Raw genomic sequence first — 20,232 nt, forward strand, 5'->3', positions numbered from 1 at the left:
AAGGAAACATCTCTGATTCATTGTAGGATGTTTTCTAATATGAAAATTGTTACAGGGGATATAAGAAGTCTACACACCTCTGTTAGAATAGTAGGTTTTCGTGATTTAAAAAAATAAATAAAGCAAACTAAATCATGTCAGATCTTATTCCACCTTTAATGTGATATAGGAAGTGAAACCGTATAGAAAACTTACGATAACCTGGCTGTATAAGTATGCACTCCACTTAGCTAATACTTTGTTAAAGCACCTTTTGCTTGTAATATAGCACTCAGTGTTTTTGGGTCAGAGTCTCCCAATTTATCTTGATTTGGCAATTTTATTCCACTCTTCCTTGCAAAACTGCTGTGCACAGCCCTCTTCAAATCATTCCACAGGTTTTCAATAGGATTTAGATCTGGACTCTGACTGAGCCATCCCAAAACATTGATCTTCTTCTTCAGAAGCTGTTGCTTTACTGACGTCGATTTGTGCTTTGGGTTGTTCATCTTCTGCTGTCTAACAAAAGCCTGCAGGTTTATATCTATATTGACTAGAACCCAGTTCCAGCTGAAGAGAAGCATAACTATAGCATAATGCTGCCACCACCATGCTTCACCGTGGATATGGTGTTCTTTGGGTGATAAGCTGTCTTTTTTTTTTTGTTGCACCAAATATATCTTTTAGCATTATGCCTACAAAGATCTACAAAGGTCTCATCAGACCATATGATGTTTCTTGAAAAATGTAGCAAGGCTTCGATGTTTTGTTTGTTTGTTTTTTTATGAGAAAGGGCTTCCACCTAGCCGCCCTACCCCTTAGGCCAGACATGTGAAGAATATGAGAGCTTATTATCACATGCAGGGAGTAATCAGTACCTGCCAGATATTCATGCAGCTCTTTAAATGTTGCTGTAGGTCTCTCGGCAGCCTCCTGGATAAGTTTTCTTCTTGTACTTTGATCAATTTTGGAGGGACGTCCTGTTCTTGGTGATGTCACTATGGTGCCCCATTTTCTCCACTTGTTGATGATGGCCTTCACGGTTTTCCGTGAAGTGATGAATGATGACTTCGTGAAGTGATGAATCGCTTCAGTGATGATAGGTGTATGATAATTACTTTGGAACATGAGTTTATAATTCAGAGCACAGTCACGTGCCCCATTATAAAAGGGTGTGCAAACTTATGCAAGCATGTTACTGGTTTTTACATCACAAAATACTGCCATTTTAACAGGGGTGTGTAGACTTTTTATATCCACTGTACATCTTTTACATCAGTAAAGTTCTGTCTGAACACCTTTATATACAGTGAACTTCTAGAAGGTGAAGGAATTTGGGGGAAATTATTTTAACATTAATAAATTCTGTGTAAGAGATTCCCAAACCGAAGCAGTCATACACTTGGTGTAAATGTACATCTCACCATTATATTTCACCAAACCCAGATAAACACCATTCCTTTATCAAGCCATTCTTTCTTAAATACATTATTATACGGATTACATCTCATTACATATGGATTTTATTCCATAAAACACTAATGTGGGGAGAGACATTGTGTTTAAATGACAAACTCCAAGTCTCCAAAGTATGCTTGTGTAAAAAAAAAATCAGGCTGATTAGGAAGCGTTAAGAAAAAACAACAACTCCATATTAAAAAGAAGGAACTAGGGATACAAAACCATAAAGAATTGTTTCCAAGCGAACAATGTTTAATCCAGTTAATTTTGGAAAATATTTATCTTCACAAAATTGGTGTCAAATGACTGAGGAGATTTAATGCTTAATAATTGTCAAAAAAAAGATATTGAGATTTATGAACAATATGGCCATCAGCTGCCAATCAATTCTAATGGGGTGGAGCCTAATTCACTCAAACAGCTGAAACTCCTTTTATTGATCCTCCAGAAATGGTGTTGTCAATCCCAATGGCCACTGGGGGGCGCTATTCAAGCTGTTTCTCTTATAAACAAGCACATGCCATGTAACATAATGTGTACATTTTTGACATATCTGTCAATCACTGCGGGGCGGAGCTTCATTTCCTCCAACAGCTATAACATGAAATATTAGATGGATTCGCACCAAAAACCAATTTTGTGAAGAGAAATATTTTCCATAATTAACTGGATTAAACATTGTTTGCTTGGAAACAATTCTTTATGGTTTTGTATCCCTAGTTACTTTTTTTAATATGGAAGTTTTTTTTTTTTAATATTAGATGGATTCGCACAAAACTTAAAAGGCACATTCAAGAATTTAACTTTTTAGCACGCTCTGTCAAGCCAATATCAAAATTCATCCATGAACTTTAAACTTCTACTTAAATATATTGTTCTGCAAAAGAACTTGTGAAACGTAACCACTCTAGTCTTGTGTAAAATGCCAGTGGCTGCCTACATTACAAATCCTTTTACTGTGAACTAAAATTTATAGACTCACCATCTTCTGTTCTGTCCTGCAGCATTCAGGTCCAGTGGGTGTGTTCAGGACCAGAGGGTGTGTTCAGGACCAGTAGGTGTGTTCAGGACCAGTAGGTGTGTTCAGGTCCAGTGGGTGTGTTCATGTCCAGTGGGTGTGTTCATGTCCAGTGGATGTGTTCAGGACCAGAGGGTGTGTTCAGGACCAGTGGGTGTGTTCATGTCCAGTGGATGTGTTCAGGTCCAGAGGGTGTGTTCAGGACCAGAGGGTGTGTTCAGTACCAGTAGGTGTGTTTTTAGGTCCAGTAGGTGTGTTCAGATCCAGTGGGTGTGTTCAGGTCCAGTGGGTGTGTTCAGGACCAGTGGGTGTGTTCAGGACCAGAGGGTGTGTTCAGATCCAGTGGGTGTGTTCATGTACAGGAGGTGTGTTCAGGACCAGTGGGTGTGTTCAGGACCAGTGGGTGTGTTCATGTACAGGAGGTGTGTTCAGGACCAGTGGGTGTGTTCAGGTCCAGTGGGTGTGTTCAGGTCCAGTGGGTGTGTTCATGTCCAGTGGATGTGTTCAGGTCCAGAGGGTGTGTTCAGGACCAGAGGGTGTGTTCAGTACCAGTAGGTGTGTTTTTAGGTCCAGTAGGTGTGTTCAGATCCAGTGGGTGTGTTCAGGTCCAGTGGGTGTGTTCAGGACCAGTGGGTGTGTTCAGGACCAGAGGGTGTGTTCAGATCCAGTGGGTGTGTTCATGTACAGGAGGTGTGTTCAGGACCAGTGGGTGTGTTCAGGACCAGTGGGTGTGTTCATGTACAGGAGGTGTGTTCAGGACCAGTGGGTGTGTTCAGGACCAGAGGGTGTGTTCAGGTCCAGTGGGTGTGTTCAGGACCAGGGGGTGTGTTCAGGACCAGTGGGTGTGTTCAGGTCCAGGGGGTGTGTTTCTTGGAAATGTGTCTTCCCCTTTTCCTGTAGTGGTCTATGGAGGAATTCACTTCATCAGTTTCGTATCTCCCAGGTAAATGGAATATCCTGTACTAGTATAATTATGATGTTGGTGCAGTTGATTCTGGTGTCCAGTCTTATCCACAGAGGGTCGGAGTGCGTGCAGCTTTTCACTCCAACCAAGCAGAAGCTGAATCTCAAACCTGAGTCTATAAAGCCAGGCTAAACTGATTAACCAGGTGGAATCAGATGTGGCTCCTGCTTGGTTGGAATGAAAACCTGCAGTCACACTGGCCGGTTGTGGATAAGCTCCTTTCAGCTGTTCCTTATGCGATTCATGTGTCAATAATTCACACTAGAATTATCCCTACAGAAAGCCTGCAGGAGAAGTTCTGAAATCCGCACAGTCTCACCTGAGATAACCAGCGTTCCCACCTGGAGGTGAATTCAGCAAGAAAGTGCGCTTACCTCCAGCTGGGAATCCCGGACCAGCCCCAGAGAACTGTTGGGATTTCTGACGTGGCCTGGTCATGGTTCCATGAGATTCACGCTGCTGCAGTTCACGCTGCAGATCCAAGCTTGGGGAGAGTTGCTAAGTGACACACACAGACATCAGATTCAGATAGCGAAGCTCTCAGATGTACTGAAGACACACAGGAGCATATATACCTTACACAGAACGACAGTCTTAAGGCTGAGTGATTAGAAGGAGACTCGGTGTACCAAAAACAAGAAGTGTGGCAAGTACATGATATCAGAAAAGCAACAACAAGGGAGCAAGGGCAGTGGTTGGATCTGTCTCACACACACACACACACACACACACACACACACACACACTGAACAGTAAGGTCAGAATGTTCCACTGATGACCTTAACGTTGGAGAAAACAGAGCCCAATAAATATTCCTTAATATTTATCAATAATTATATATTGGAATATAACTGATATAATTTGCTGTATGATATATTTTATAAGCTTAATTGCACTGTTGCAGACTTGAAGCTTTATCTGTCTAAAGAGAGAACACTTTCTTCTCAGAAGATATTTTCTAAACCTTAACTGAGCACTGAAGTAACATGTAGCCGGAAGTGAGAGACAAATTCCCCCTTTTAGACTCTGAATCACTTTAAGAGACTGAAAAGTGCTGCTGCAGTTTAATCGTGTAATAATGTGCTCTCTCTCTGTGTGTGTGTGTGTGTGTGTGTGTGTGTGTGATGTGCACTGGTCATTTACAGTCAGTGAATCAGGGTGCATTAGACTGCTTTTTAAGAGAGAGAGAGAGAGAGAGAGAGAGAGAGAGAATGAATGAATGAATGTTTTTATTTCCTAAATTTCCCAACAAGGATAGGGATATATGACAGTAAAGAAAGGTCTTTACAATGATAGTAAGCCAAACCTGTGTGTGTGTGTGTGTGTGTGTGTGTGTGTGTGTGTGCGCGCGTGCACGCGCAGTAGGCTCTCTGCGTCTCAGCGCCGCGCCTTTTGCACAAAGACTCTTCTAATAAAGCCAGTCAAGTTCAGCGGTGGCGCATTAATAACTTTCCCAGCTGCTTGATCCATCGATGAGGAGGGATTTGCTCCCGTTCATTTCTCTTCACTTGTGAAAATGGACTGGAGGATTGTTTACTGCCTGATATAAAAAAAGATAAAAAAAAAAAAAACAGGTGCTTTTGAAATTCAGTGCACACCTTTTTGCTGATTTAACTCTGATTAGCGCGCGCGCCGGGGCCGGGGCCGGGGACCTGCAGGCTGGAGCATGGAGACAGCAGAGAATTCCGAGAAATCTCACCTCATTCACGAGAGAAACACCAAAACATACTCTCTCAAACTCACAAGGTAAATATTTCCCTTCCAGTTCTGCATGTGGATACGTCTGAGCTGCAGTAAATGCCTGTGGAGGTGCCTTTTTTAAAAAATAATAATAATAATAATAATGATGATGATAATAATAATAATAATAATAGTAATAATATTAATAATAATAATAATAATAATGATGATGATGATAATAATAATAATAATAATAATAATACTAATAATAAGATTTTATTGCTAAATTTAAATAACCATATCTTTTATCTACTACTACTACTACTACTATTATTATTATTATTATTATTATTATTATTATTATTATTATTATTATTCCCTTCCAATAACGCATTTCCTGAAGATGAATTCATTTTTATTCGAAGCCCAGCAGTCTGTTGTTTAGTTATCAGGTGAAACTGGTGGATAATTTAGACACACTGATAATTTAGACTGATTTCAGCCTAATTTCCATTAAAAGCTGTCAGTGTGCGCACTGCTGCACCATACAGATAGGGATAGGGACAGATCTTTTTTTTTCCTCCAGACTGAGCAGAAAAATAAACCTCCCACTGTCCATGAGTGTGGATGTACATGCAGCTGATAGGATCAGATTCACAGACGCAGCAGACTGCAGAGCAAAAACCCCACACCTGCAGTGATGAGTACAAGCTTACAGACTGCACTTAAACCCTGTGGTGTTAACTCAACCCTGAGTTGGTGTTTTTTTATCCTTCATCTAGTGCTCTCAGAGATTGCATGGTGCATGGTCAGGAAGTGTGTGTGTGTGTGTGTGTGTGTGTGTGTCAATGAGCAAATTCATTTCCATGCATCACTTGCTTTTGGACAGCGCTTGACAAATGGCCTCGGCTTTTCACCTCTTATTATAGGATCAGGAAAAAAAAAACCTGCTTTAAAGCTCTCATGTGTTTTAAAGGTTGTTGTTTTTTTTTGCACATAGATTTAAAATACAAAATAAAATAAAAACTGCACTGGACGTGAATTCATTTAAAAAACTAAATAATAAAACCATAAAATACTCCAAACATTTCCGTATAATAGGCGAAGAAACATTCACTAGATATCTATTTTACAAACATAATTCGTTTTTTAAAAAAAAATAGAAAATAAACAGTGAAATTTTGATTGGTGCAGTGGCTGAAAAATTCAATTCGATAAAAACAAAACAAAAAAAATGCATGCTCTCTAAAAAGATCTTTAAAGAACATCTGGCTGTTACAGTTTCTATATAAGCATCACAGTTAACTATAATGAATGGACATGGATTATATAATATAATAATATAATATTATATATATATATATAGTGTGTGTTCATTCTGAGTTGAAATTGTCTGTACATTTGCTAGAATTTACTGTCGTGTGTTAAAGAGATTTCAGCACAATGGTCAGATAGCAGATTGATAAAGTCTGCAAAACAACAAATCCACAGTAGGAAGAAAAATAATGCTTTATCACGACTTCAGTTTCACAAAGGAAGAAAGACACTCTTGCTTAGAAAAGATTAGAAAATGTCTGATGCTTTAAACATGAAAATGTTTAAAAAAATAGAAACTCCTGAATCATTTTCCTAAATATGTTTATTATAATAAGGATATAGATCATTGCGCATATATATATATATATAATGAGAATGAAAGATAGATAGATAGATAGATAGATAGATAGATATCTGCAAGAAGTGCAGTAAGTTATATAATTGTTAAAAGGGAAGATGTCCTTTCTTGGGCAATTTATTAAAAGAATAATTTTCGGATTCCTAATTTATGGCATTTTTAGGTCTGTTAGGGTGTGTGTGTGTGTGTGTGTGTGTTTTATGTCATATTTTCATAGATTAGAGATAAAGAAAGACAGCACAGGTGAAGAAAGTGTACTGAAGCTGAGAAAATCGCCGCGTAAAACTGTGGAACGGAGGCTGCAGTCAGTGTCTTTACGCTCCATGTGATATTTAAAAATCACTGAGCTTCTGTTAGGCAAGGAGAAGTGTATCTAATGGAAATGAATACATGTTTAGCAACTTTATTTATAAAGCATCCTCTGCATGACTGCCATGTCTCTCATCTCTCCCTCTCATGATGAACATCTGCAGAAAGACACTCACAGAACTGAAAAACTACTGAAAGAGCTTTTCCATGCATCTCCCTATGGGTGCAGATTAATTCTTCACTTTTTAATACATACATAAATATAATCATATTCTTATTCCATTCAGGTTTATTTGTACAGCGCTTTTTACAACGGACATCGTCACAAAGCAGCTTTACAGAAATATATAAATCCAGGATATACATTTTTATTTGATAAATTTATCCCTACTTTATTAACTTTATTAACTGTTCAGGTTTTATTCATCTATGTTATTTGGATAAACGTTTTATTCATCTATTATTTGGATAAACGTTTTATTCATCTGTTATTTGGATAAACGTTTTATTCATCTGTTATTTGGATAAACGTTTTATTCATCTGTTATTTGGATAAACGTTTTATTCATCTGTTATTTGGATAAACGTTTTATTCATCTGTTATCTGGATAAACGTTTTATTCATCTGTTATTTGGATAAACGTTTTATTCATCTGTTATTTGGATAAACGTTTTATTCATCTGTTATTTGGATAAACGTTTTATTCATCTGTTATTTGGATAAACGTTTTATTCATCTGTTATTTGGATAAACGTTTTATTCATCTGTTATTTGGATAAACGTTTTATTCATCTATGTTATTTGGATAAACGTTTTATTCATCTATGTTATTTGGATAAACGTTTTATTCATCTATGTTATTTGGATAAACGTTTTATTCATCTGTTATTTGGATAAACGTTTTATTCATCTGTTATTTGGATAAACGTTTTATTCATCTGTTATTTGGATAAACGTTTTATTCATCTGTTATTTGGATAAACGTTTTATTCATCTGTTATCTGGATAAACGTTTTATTCATCTATGTTATTTGGATAAACGTTTTATTCATCTGTTATTTGGATAAACGTTTTATTCATCTGTTATTTGGATAAACGTTTTATTCATCTGTTATTTGGATAAACGTTTTATTCATCTGTTATTTGGATAAACGTTTTATTCATCTGTTATTTGGATAAACGTTTTATTCATCTGTTATTTGGATAAACGTTTTATTCATCTATGTTATTTGGATAAACGTTTTATTCATCTGTTATTTGGATAAACGTTTTATTCATCTGTTATTTGGATAAACGTTTTATTCATCTGTTATTTGGATAAACGTTTTATTCATCTGTTATTTGGATAAACGTTTTATTCATCTGTTATTTGGATAAACGTTTTATTCATCTGTTATTTGGATAAACATGACCCGAGATGTGATTATGATTACATGAAAAGCGACTCCTCTCCCCGCGCGTGAGCTCCCAGGGTTAAAGCTTCCTGTCTGTACGCGCGCCTTCTGCTCTTTTCAGTCATACAGACACAGACAAGTCTGCTGGATAGCTGTAACTGCAGAGAAGAATCAGGGTTTCTTCACCATAATGATCAAATTCTTATCAGGTGTGATTCTGCCACGCCCACCGACCACACCGGGCTGGAGAGTCTAGCCAATCAAAACCGAGCAGGAGGTTCTTTACTGAGTGACAGTAATGACCTGTTTATTTATTTATTTGTTTGTTTGTTTGTTTGTTTTAGTGTCAGTGTACAGTTTCCAACATGTACACAAAGAGAAATTGTTCAAATGATAATTCTATGAAATGCATGATACCTTTTTATGAATATGATTATATCCCTTGCTGGCTGTGAGTCTGCTGAAGTAAACATGCACACTCAATTACCTCGATTTCACTTTCTGGAGATTTTCTTTAATTAACTCAGGAGTAGTGCACGAGGGATTCCATGTTCTTTCTGATCTATTAGGAGATATAGCGTATTCACCCAAGTGTAAACTCAAAAAAGGTTTCAACGTAGTCGCGGTTTGATTTCAGTAAGAACTGCCCCAGGTGAGGATGCATGTGCTGTGGATAAGCAGGGCATATGGAGTGCATGTGGGTATGTGGGGTGGTGGGGTGGGATTGTGTCATGCGTGTCACTCCCTGTGGGGTGATTAAACTGAGGCTGTGTCCCGCTTGGCTGCTTCATTTCAGGCAGTGAAGGCGTGAGAGAGGTGTGTGTGTGTGTGTGTGTGTGTTGGGGGTGCTTATCTCTTCTGAGGCAAGATTGCCCTTTTCCACTCCATTAGCTTCATCATAGAGTCTCTCCCATCAGCACGCATGCAGCGGTGAGACGGAGAGCCCAAAACGCAGACTCAGCAGCTACTGCCCCTGCTCATTTCATTCCACTCTGATGTGTATTCCCATGTCACACTGATTAAATCTATTACAACATCATGTTGGTGGGGTTCTCATGGATTTTATCAACATCTGGTGTTTTAGTGGTCCAGGGTAATACAGCTAAACTGGACAGCGTTGTGTTTCCGATAAAAAGAAGTTAACTGTTTAAGCCTCTGTCACTAGATGTTGGAGCGATTCCATGTTTGAGGTTTCCATGCAAGGAAAACCATCCGAGATTCCCATTGACGTGATATCTCAAGAACGAGTGGTTGAATGTTTGTAGGATTTATAAGGAATTATGACTGTAACCAGCAGATGAAGTGAGTAGATTTTTGGAATTGATCCAAACAGGGTGAAGGTCACAGCAAGGTCAAATATCTGAAATAGTTATCTTCAGTAGCTTCCTCTCTGTTTGATGTTATTTACACATTCGTGTTCAGGAACTCAAGGTCCATTTTCTGTCTAAGATTTGTTTTGCCATTGGCCCGTCCCTCGGTCTGTCAGTCCATCGGTATTAAATTCTTGCTTTTGCAATATCTCAATAATAAGTGGCTCACTGTAGGACTTGGATGGATCTACTTATTCTACTTGTTTTGTTTTATGATCATTGTCAGTAATAAAACATCTGGGGTTTATATTTGGGAGGGGATTGGGCTCATTTTCGTGACCTACAGTATATGTACAGAATATATAAACTTGCATAGTAGGTATAAAACATCTGTCTCATTTTTGCAGTGAATTTCCTGGTTCGAAAGAAAGCTACCCAAGTCAGGTGTATGAGAATGGGGACGCTACCGGGGCCATTGAGATGAAGAGGCCTGTCGGAGCCCACTGCCATGGAAACAAAGCTCAGTGGGAGGAGAACCGCGATAAGCTGGTGGCCAAAAAGAAGCTGTACATTGCCTCTATCGTCTGCCTGGTCTTCATGATTGGGGAAGTGATTGGTAAGAGTCAGCTTGCTATCTAAAAGAAGAGCTTCTATTCATAGAGAGTTTGTGTGTGTTTAGTCATATTAGGTGTGTTTAATTATAGACCTTCTTAACGAAATAATTAAGAGAAGGCGAGGTGATTTACAGAAAGGCATGTGGTGTGTTTACGTGTATTGTTCAATGTAGGAAGTTGGGAGGAACTGCTAACAGAAAGGTACGTTGAGAAATACACCTATAGTGAGGTCCAAAGGTCTGAGACCACTAGCGAAAATGCTGCTATTTTGCATTCTTTTTCAAATTAATACAAACATTTTCATTATCGAATCCATTGGAGTGTCGTATGAACATGTGCTTCAATGTAAGGGATAAATCTGACCTTTTGTATGAAGTATTTAACATGGTCAAGATCACAGATTTGCTTAGATTTGAAAAATGACAAATAGTGCAAAATCATGAATATTGAATATTTGAGATATTTAACATTTCTTTATTTTAATTTTTTTTTTTTATTATAACACCATCTGTTTATTTCCAGATTTAAATATCCCATATTGTCAACACAGTCTCAAACTGTTGGACCCCAATTCCTATGGATTCTAACTACTGAATCTAATTGCTGTTGGTGAAAGGTTTATAACCATGTGCCTGAGTCTGCAGTACTTATTTCAGCAACACTGTCTTCTGTGTACTGCTCAATTAGGCCTAGTATTTATCTTTCCACTAAAGCCTACTACCAGTATAAATTTCGCTGTTCGTAGCAGGTTATAAATACAGCCAATTTTTTTTTTATCCAGTCTTGTAGAATGTAACTGATTTCTCCCCATATTGGATTAATGAAGATGAATCACTGAGGAAATGTAATACAGTGCTAATAATAAATTAGGAAGTCTAGTGACACGCTTTTGGCTCCGATTATCCAGCCTCCGACTCATTTTCTCATTCTGCGAGTGATCGCTGAGGATCTAATATTTTCAAGCGTGTGATTTTCTCTGTGACCGGCTGCGTGTACAACGATGAGAAAAAGCCAGTGAGAGTCTGAAAGGAAATCACATTTCTTTGCTGTCATGCACTGAAGATCCCTGAATCCAGTTTTTCTTCCATCTCTTGGTGTGTAAGCACATTAATAATGCTTCTGTAAGAAGGTATTTGGCATATCATACCCAAGTGGCTGTTAGGAACAGCACAAATAAACACAAACGTGACATGATTCCTACAGACGCACAGTATAAAAACAGCTATGTTTCTTTTCACTCGGCTATACACTGATCAGCCATAACATTAAAACCACTGACAGGTGAAGTGAATAACATGGATGATCTCGTTACAGTGGCACCTGTAAGGGGTGGGATATATTAGGCAGCAAGTGAACAGTCAGATCTCGAAGTTGATGTGTTGGAAGCAGGAAAAATGGGTGATGGTAAGGATCTGAGTGACTTTGACCAGGGCCAAATTGTGAAGGCTAAACGCCTGGGTCAGAGCATCTCCAAAAAGGAGCAGTGTGATGTTCTGCGCAATGTTCTTCTGGGAAACCGCGGGTCCTGGCATTCACGTGGATGTTACTTTGGCACGTACCACCTACCTAAACACTGTTGCAGACCAAGTACACGCCTTCATGGTAACGGTATTCTCTAATGGCAGTGGCGTCTTTCAGCAGGATGATGCTCCCTGCTACACTGCAACAATTGTTCAGGAATGGTTCGAGGAACATGACAAAGAGTTCAAGGTGTTGACTTGGCCTCCAAATTCCCCAGATCTCAATCCGATCTGTTGGATGTGCTGGACAAACAAGTCTGATCCATGGAGGCTCCACCTCACAACTTACAGGACTTAAAGGATCTGCTGCTAACGTCTTGGTGCCAGATACCACACACACCTTCAGAGGTCATGTGGAGTCCAGGCCTCGACGGGTCAGAGATGTTTTGGTGACATAAGGAGGAACTACACAATATTAAGCAGGTGGTTTTAATGTTATGGCTGAACGGTGTATGCGGCCTGCATTTTTCTTATGTTTCTGTACAAAATAGTGACAGTCACATGACAGTAGAGAGAGAAATTTTGAGATTTTTTTTGTTTTTTTATACATTTCTGCCCTTGCGGTGAAAAAGTAGAAAGCCTTTACTGTCACATACAAAGAACAGTACAGTGAAATTACACACTACACCTATAAAACAGACACTTCAGCTAGTTCTGAATGCAGCAGCTCACTGTTTTTAAATCCAGTTTAAAACAGATTTGTTTAACCAGGCATGGTATTAAGTTACTGGGTCTTTTATCTTTTTAAATTTATTTTTTATTATATGTAGTAAAATATTTACAGTGTATTCACAAAGCATTCAGACCCTTTGCCTTTTTTTTCTCATTTTTACATTACTCTAAAATGGATTAAACTCATTTTATAATTTATACTTCATAATAAAAGTTTTCAAGTTTTCACAAAGTTTTGTAACTTTCTTAGCAAAATCGAACTATCACATTTTTTCTGACATTCAGCCACAATTTCAGTTACTTTAAATCAAGCTTCGTGACAGCCCTTTTTTTTTTTTATTGACTTTTAGAGACTTGGATGCAATTTCTTTCTTGAATGGAAACTTTTCAGCTTTGGGGGAGATAAATGTTTTCTCTGTGAGACACAAAGGAAATGAACCATTAAGGAATTCTGGTTTAGTAATCATTTCTTGTTCATCTTTACATTGTGGTATTGGCTCTGGGCCTACTGCCAGCTCCAGAGTCATGCATTCACTTGAAAGAATAAAAAATTTCCCCCACAACATAATTAATTGGCTACAAGAATAGCAAGACAGAATCATTTAAGACTTTAAGTATTTAAGTAATAACTTCTGTAAATGCAATCAATATCGATGTAAAAGATTAGACCAATTCTAATTTAGATTGAAAAACACATGCAACTGCAATTAACATACTGAATGCTTAAAAGTGATTTTCAGAAAAATATAATTTGTTGTCACTGCATTATTTTGTGCATTTCTGCAGGTGGGTATCTCGCTCACAGCCTGGCCATCATGACAGATGCTGCTCATCTGCTCACAGACTTTGGCAGCATGATGGTTAGTCTTTTCTCCCTGTGGATTTCCTCTAGACCTCCTACCAAGACCATGAACTTTGGCTGGCACCGATCAGGTGAGTAGAATTAAAGCAAATCTCTCTGGACCAACATCTGCAGGAGGTATCACTCACTGAGCATGTTAATAGTTCGGTTGGTGTCCATGTCTGTAATGTCATTCTGTTGTTGAAAATCACAATAACAGTGTTGTGTGTTGTGTATACTGTTTATTTTAGCACTGGTTTAGTGGTGGTTTTTTTGTGTTTACAGAGATTTTGGGAGCGCTGATATCCATAATGTCCATCTGGATAGTTACTGGGGTGTTGGTGTACCTTGCTGTTGAGAGAATTGTAAAGAATGATTATGAAATTGAGGGCAGAGTGATGCTGCTTACTTCAGGATGTGCTGTTGTAGTCAACATCATGTGAGTGGAAAAAAACTGCAATATTACTCGACGAAGCAAACTAATATAATCCAGGCTTATTTGAAGCTGGCCACACAGGCGACTAAATGCTCACCGCTTTCCACTAACAAACTCTAGCTGTGACCTGTTTCCGCTGATTCAGATCTGCCTGAAGTGATCACGCAGGTTTGTCCATAAGCTTACCTTGCCATAGTAACTGATTAACCAAACTTGACAAAAATTAACCAGACTTGTTGAAATAAGCCTGGCTTATTGAGTTAGTGTGCTTCATGGAATAACTCCCTGCTCAAGAGCTCTAAAGTTGATTTAGGAGAGAAGTGGTTTTGATTGCAGTGTTGTTTTATAGAATGGCGTACATCCTCCATCACTCCACCACTTTTCATGGGAATGACTCTGGCTATCACAAGATCACTGAAAATGGGATGAGTCCTGTGGGCCATGGCCACTCCCACAGCCTCCTGGGCAGCCATGGAAACACCAGTGTCAGGGCGGCATTCATCCATGTTTTGGGTGACCTTTTACAGAGCTTTGGGGTGATGGTTGCAGCCATCGTTATCTACGTACGGGTAAATACCTCAAATCTCTACATACAGTCACCAAAATGTGGCCTATTTGTGCAAATGTAAAGTTTTATATGCAAATAATCAATAAAATCAATTAATTGTTATTTTTTTGATGTTCTTTTAGAGCTACTCTATATGGCCAAAGTTTGTGGACACCTGACCATCACACCCATGTGTGCTTCCACCTCAAACTGTTGCTACAAATTTTCAAGCACACAATTGTAGAGAACGTCTCTGTGTGCTGTAGCATTACAGTTTCTCTTCACTGGAACTAAGAGGCTCAAACCTGTTCCAGCATGACAATGCCCCTGTGCACAAAGAAATGAACACAAATCCCCACAGCCACGCTCCAAAATCTAGTGGAAAGCCTTCGCAGAAGAGTGGAGCTTATTATAACAGTAAAGAGGAATAAATCTGGAATGGGATGTTCAACAAGCACATATGGGTGTGCTGGTCAGGTGTGCACAAACTTTTGGCCATAGAGTGTGTAAGTGGTCCTGAGAAAAGCCAAATTTTGGTACATTTTTAAAGAGCACTAACTGAACGCTTTCTCTGTTGCAGCCCGAATACAAAATAGCTGATCCCATTTGCACCTTCCTGTTCTCTCTGTTTGTCCTCGGGACAACGGTCACCATTCTCCGGGACGTGTTCCGCATCCTCATGGAGGGTAGGTTTGTTTCAGTGCTCAATTTATGTAAAACATATACACTGATTGAGGCAGTTAAAATGACCTGGATGACTGAGAGCCTTCATACATAGGAAACAACAACAACTGTAAAAGGTGCAGAAAATGCACCAGTAATGAATTTGCAGCATTTCCAGATATGGATTCTAAATAAAAGTATATATTTTGGACGAGCCTCGCTCAGGACGTTTGCATGGTGATACTGCATGTGCATGTGGTCCTGACACAGAGTGCAGAGTGTCCATATCCTCACAGTAATGAAAGGCGCTTATATGGTGTCAGATGATTTATGGTATAATCTTGAAGACCTTTCACTTCTACTGAACCACTGAACCACAAACGTGTTTAAATGACAGGAAATCTTCCACTATTCAGAAGCCGAGGCCCCTTAGATGAGTTAAAATGTTAAAAAGTTAGGTTCTGAGTGGCACAACACAAAAACTATCATTGGGATATTGAAAAACTGACTTTTTAGGATTATTTGAAGGATTTGTTTATTTTAGTCATGAGCGGCACAACACAAAACCCATCATGGGAAGATTGTGAGTTTAATTCCCAAAAATGCCACGGCCATCTGTGGCCAGACACCAAAGGAGTAAAATTATCCATGCTGTCTAGGTGGGAGGGGCATACTGTCTCCCTCCTGCCAATCACAGTGATGCTAGCCAATCATCATGCCTGTGAGCTCATGTATGCAGAAGAGGGCAGATCGCACTTTCCTCTGAGTGTGTTATGCTGCCCATGTGTCTCAGAGGAAGCATGTGTTAGCTTTCACCTTCTCCAGTTCTAATTAGTGAAGGCTAAAATACTACTTGTTGTAATATTAGTGGCTAATTCAGCTAAAAGTAATGAACTGCAGGTCACCTGATGCTACCCAGAATCTACAGATATCATGTTGCCAATTAGAGACTAATAAGAGATCAGTTTAGATGATTATTTCATGCTCAATAAGCTACACAAGGTCTTAACAAAGCATTTATTGCATATTGTCACAACTGATGATGCGTTTATTAATCATTTTCACACAACAGATCCCAAATTCTGAATCAGTATAAATGTCTCTGAATAAAGTCTGATTCATAGTGAATAAACCATTTACAAGTATCTAATGTGAACAAGATGTTAATTAACTGCCAGCATGTGTTGCTCTAATAGAGATAGCAAAAATGAAAATGTTTGTAAAATCAGGTAGAAAGGGAGTTTTGGAGAGGAGGAATATTCCCAAATGGTGCCGTCTTTGCAGTAGCAACAGCAGTATAATTTGGGAAACCATACACCCAGTGCACTTCCTAGGAATTAAGGTTTGCTTAGCTGATAATGTTCTTTTTGTAGTACTTCATGCCATGCGCTTTCCTTTCAGGCGCACCCAGAGGAATTGAATTTAACTCTGTGAAGGAGGTGCTGCTATCGCTGAAATCTGTAAAGGCCCTGCACAGTCTGCATTTGTGGGCTCTGACCATTGGGCAGACGCTGGTTTCCGTCCATGTGGCCATCGGTAAGACACCCGTACTTCACTTACACAGATGTATTTTACTAAATCTAACTCAAATGCTGTAACCAGGAGAAAGTAAAATGCAGTAATCCCATTCTCTGTTTGCTTACTGTATAACTGTATTTAGCTTTCCTTTGATTTTATTTGTACTGTTCATAATATTTAAGCTAAAGTGTTCCTAAGTGGGGAACTGCATGTCTGCTAGAATGAAACACCATTTGTGTTTAATTAGAGGAAAACGCAGATCCTCAGAGTGTCCTAAAGGAAGCTACAGAGCTCCTGCAGACTAAGTTTGGCTTCTACAGCACCACCATCCAGGTAGAGCCGTACAGTGAGGACATGGCCTACTGCACCATGTGCCAGGATCCCATGGACTAATATCACCAAGAACATCCGGTGAGGAAAGCTGTCCTGGAAGTGGCCTGTCCAAAACACGTGTACATTGTTTTTGACTTTGTTGGGGTCCATATCCAGAAATACTGCTGGTGCATTAGCAGGCACTTTTTACATCAGTATTCTTTGTTATACATACATGCAGAGATACTGCCATCCTCTCACATTTCCTCTGCTTTATTGAAGTTTTCCTAAAAACATATACACTTAACCAGCTTCCCATAATAAGCTGTTCACACCCAGTGTCAATATTCTGGAGTGTTGAAGAGAAATATGCATTGTCTTTTACCAAACAGAGGCAATAAACGGCTATCTTGCCCTCTACTGAACACCTCAAAAGAACCACAAGGCCTAGATTAATATTTGATACTTTACATCGTTGGACCATGTTGTAAGAAGCAACACGACACTTGAAGCTGTTTTCTTTTCCCACTTTCAAACAGAGATCGGACACAATGGCCCCTAATCATCAAAGTTGTATAGGGTCAAATTGGAAAACCAGCGCACACAATGACGTTTCCTTGTTAATCGATTTCATGTTCAGCATATCTATATGATCAAACTCACACCTCGTTGGAGTGCAGTTCAATTTGATGCTTGATTTGAAATTAAATAATTAAAATCAGCATAATCAATAATTACAGCAAGTAAGTAGAGGAGTATAAGTAGTAACATTAAAAAATGACAAATATCATTAAGACCTGTGCACACAGAAACCTGATTAAAATGTAGTTCCATAGGCGTGTAGTTTGTAAATGTTAATTGCAGGGCTCAGATCTAGCTCATTACTCCTTCTAATGAGTAACAGGCGTATTTACATACAAGAAGCGTCATGGAGCTGCACTGGATGAGGACCACATGCTCAAGCCATTCAAAGACGCTTGGACATCATCGCAAATTCTTAATTCAAATTTTTTAGCTTACTGCGGATTTAATTTATTTTGGTATTCTGACTTTTGATTGATTTCTTTTAGGATTATTTGAAGGATTTGTTTATTTTAGTCATGTTACATCTGTCATTTTAACACCTCCTCATTCAGAACTGTGATGCGTATAATATGTGATTATTTTTATTTTATTTTATTTTATTTTTGTCCAGCATCTCAGAGCTCCACCAGCATTTTGCTTACCTATATTTATGAATAAAGCTGTAAATAAGTCTATAACAGTCTATATAGGATTGCAAAAGACCTCATGGACCATCCAGTTTTCATCTGATGTGTACCTTCATGCAATTTTTTCCCCCCAAAAAGAACATCTTTATTTGCTCCAAACTAGGACATAAACACATCTCACTCAGCCTTACAGAAATATCTTTTTTTGCCCTCTCTATTTACATCATTCCTTAAATCTTTGATTTATGAAATATAGCCTGTTGAATGAATTCCTTCTATTTGAACCACTATAGCAATTCCTGCATAAATTACCGTGTGGTTCCTGTAAACTGATATGAGGGTAAATATCTGCATGTACGTAAGCAACTAGTGGGCAGGAGATCGATTCCCACACATGAAGCTGATTCATGATTCGCGCTCAAATCACAATCAGACTATCAGAATTTGTTCATGCATTGTTCTGTGCACTCAAATCCACACTCATTTCTACGCAGCTTTGATGAATATATACTTTTCTGTGTACATTTCTAGATTTTTAGTGTTTTGCAAGACAAAACACTTCTTCAGAACAATTCTAGCAACTCTAAGTCCACAGGCAAGAAGACTAGGAAGATAGCGAAAGCTGAGTTTCAGTGTGACTGCTGTGGGGTTTCAAAGCGACTGCTGAGGGGTTTCAGTGTGAAGGTTTCAGAGAGAGAGAGGGTTCAGTGCGACTGCTGTGGGGTTTCAGTGTGACTGCTGTGGGGTTTCAGTGCGACTGCTGTGGGGTTTCAGTGCGACTGCTGTGGGGTTTCAGTGTGACTGCTGTGGGGTTTCAGTGCGACTGCTGTGGGGTTTCAGTGCGACTGCTGTGGGGTTTCAGGGTGACTGCTGTGGGGTTTCAGTGCGACTGCTGTGGGGTTTCAGTGCGACTGCTGTGGGGTTTCAGTGCGACTGCTGTGGGGTTTCAGTGCGACTGCTGTGGGGTTTCAGAGCGACTGCTGTGGGGTTTCAGTGCGACTGCTGTGGGGTTTCAGTGTGAAGGTTTCAGAGAGAGAGAGGGTTCAGTGTGACTGCTGAGGGGTTTCAGTGTGACTGCTGTGGGGTTTCAGTGCGACTGCTGTGGGGTTTCAGTGCGACTGCTGTGGGGTTTCAGTGCGACTGCTGTGGGGTTTCAGAGCGACTGCTGTGGGGTTTCAGTGCGACTGCTGTGGGGTTTCAGTGCGACTGCTGTGGGGTTTCAGAGCGACTGCTGTGGGGTTTCAGTGTGACTGCTGTGGGGTTTCAGTGTGACTGCTGTGGGGTTTCAGTGTGACTGCTGTGGGGTTTCAGTGTGAAGGTTTCAGAGAGAGAGAGGGTTCAGTGTGACTGCTGTGAGGGTTCAGTGTTGAGGGTTCAGTGCGACTGCTGTGGGGTTTCAGTGCGACTGCTGTGGGGTTTCAGTGTGAAGGTTTCAGCGAGAGAGAGGGTTCAGTGTGACTGCTGTGAGGGTTCAGAGCGACTGCTGAGGGGTTTCAGTGTGACTGCTGTGGGGTTTCAGGGTGACTGCTGTGGGGTTTCAGTGCGACTGCTGTGGGGTTTCGGTGCGACTGCTGTGGGGTTTCGGTGCGACTGCTGTGGGGTTTCGGTGCGACTGCTGTGGGGTTTCGGAGCGACTGCTGAGGGGTTTCGGAGCGACTGCTGTGGGGTTTCGGAGCGACTGCTGAGGGGTTTCGGAGCGACTGCTGTGAGGGTTCAGTGCGACTGCTGTGGGGTTTCAGTGTGACTGCTGTGGGGTTTCGGAGCGACTGCTGTGGGGTTTCAGAGCGACTGCTGTGGGGTTTCAGAGCGACTGCCGCGGGGTTTGAGGCCAATGTACAAGCTAACAAAAAATCAACTAAGAGAAATTCAAGGGACTAAATATGGAATGAGTGTCACAAGACTGATTTTACTCGGCCAGCTTGCTGACTTGCAATACACAACAGGGAAGCTGAGTAATTTGGACGAGGCTGGTGCTTAAGCATTAGCAAACTATTACTCCTGATCAGATGAACTGTTCCCATGTGATAAGGAGAGATGTCTACACTCATTCCAAGTGCATATGATTTCATGTCGGCTTTGAGTGCAACCACACTGCCATAACTTCCAA

General features: G+C 39.8%; 1 protein-coding gene across 1 annotated transcript; it reads left to right on the top strand.

Moving 5' to 3' along the window:
• The first annotated feature begins 4,598 nt into the window (after positions 1-4,598).
• slc30a2 (solute carrier family 30 member 2) lies at positions 4,599-18,906 on the top strand. The gene is made up of 8 exons (XM_026917732.3): positions 4,599-5,168; positions 10,199-10,407; positions 13,384-13,530; positions 13,724-13,877; positions 14,224-14,443; positions 15,002-15,107; positions 16,486-16,620; positions 16,850-18,906. The coding sequence occupies exons 1-8, from the start codon at positions 5,089-5,091 to the stop codon at positions 16,993-16,995; spliced, it is 1,197 nt and encodes a 398-aa protein (XP_026773533.1). The 5' UTR covers positions 4,599-5,088; the 3' UTR covers positions 16,996-18,906.
• Positions 18,907-20,232: the final 1,326 nt, after the last annotated feature.

Source organism: Pangasianodon hypophthalmus, chromosome 30 (assembly GCF_027358585.1).
Source record: "Pangasianodon hypophthalmus isolate fPanHyp1 chromosome 30, fPanHyp1.pri, whole genome shotgun sequence".
Classification (NCBI taxonomy): domain Eukaryota; kingdom Metazoa; phylum Chordata; class Actinopteri; order Siluriformes; family Pangasiidae; genus Pangasianodon; species Pangasianodon hypophthalmus.

Bases quoted from the DNA above. Each gene is read 5' to 3' on its own strand.
- slc30a2 (XM_026917732.3), top strand. From the start codon at position 5,089: ATGGAGACAGCAGAGAATTCCGAGAAATCTCACCTCATTCACGAGAGA. The intron at 13,531-13,723 runs GTGAGTAGAATT...TTGTGTTTACAG, and splicing joins CTTTGGCTGGCACCGATCAG to AGATTTTGGGAGCGCTGATA. The intron at 14,444-15,001 runs GTAAATACCTCA...TCTCTGTTGCAG, and splicing joins CCATCGTTATCTACGTACGG to CCCGAATACAAAATAGCTGA.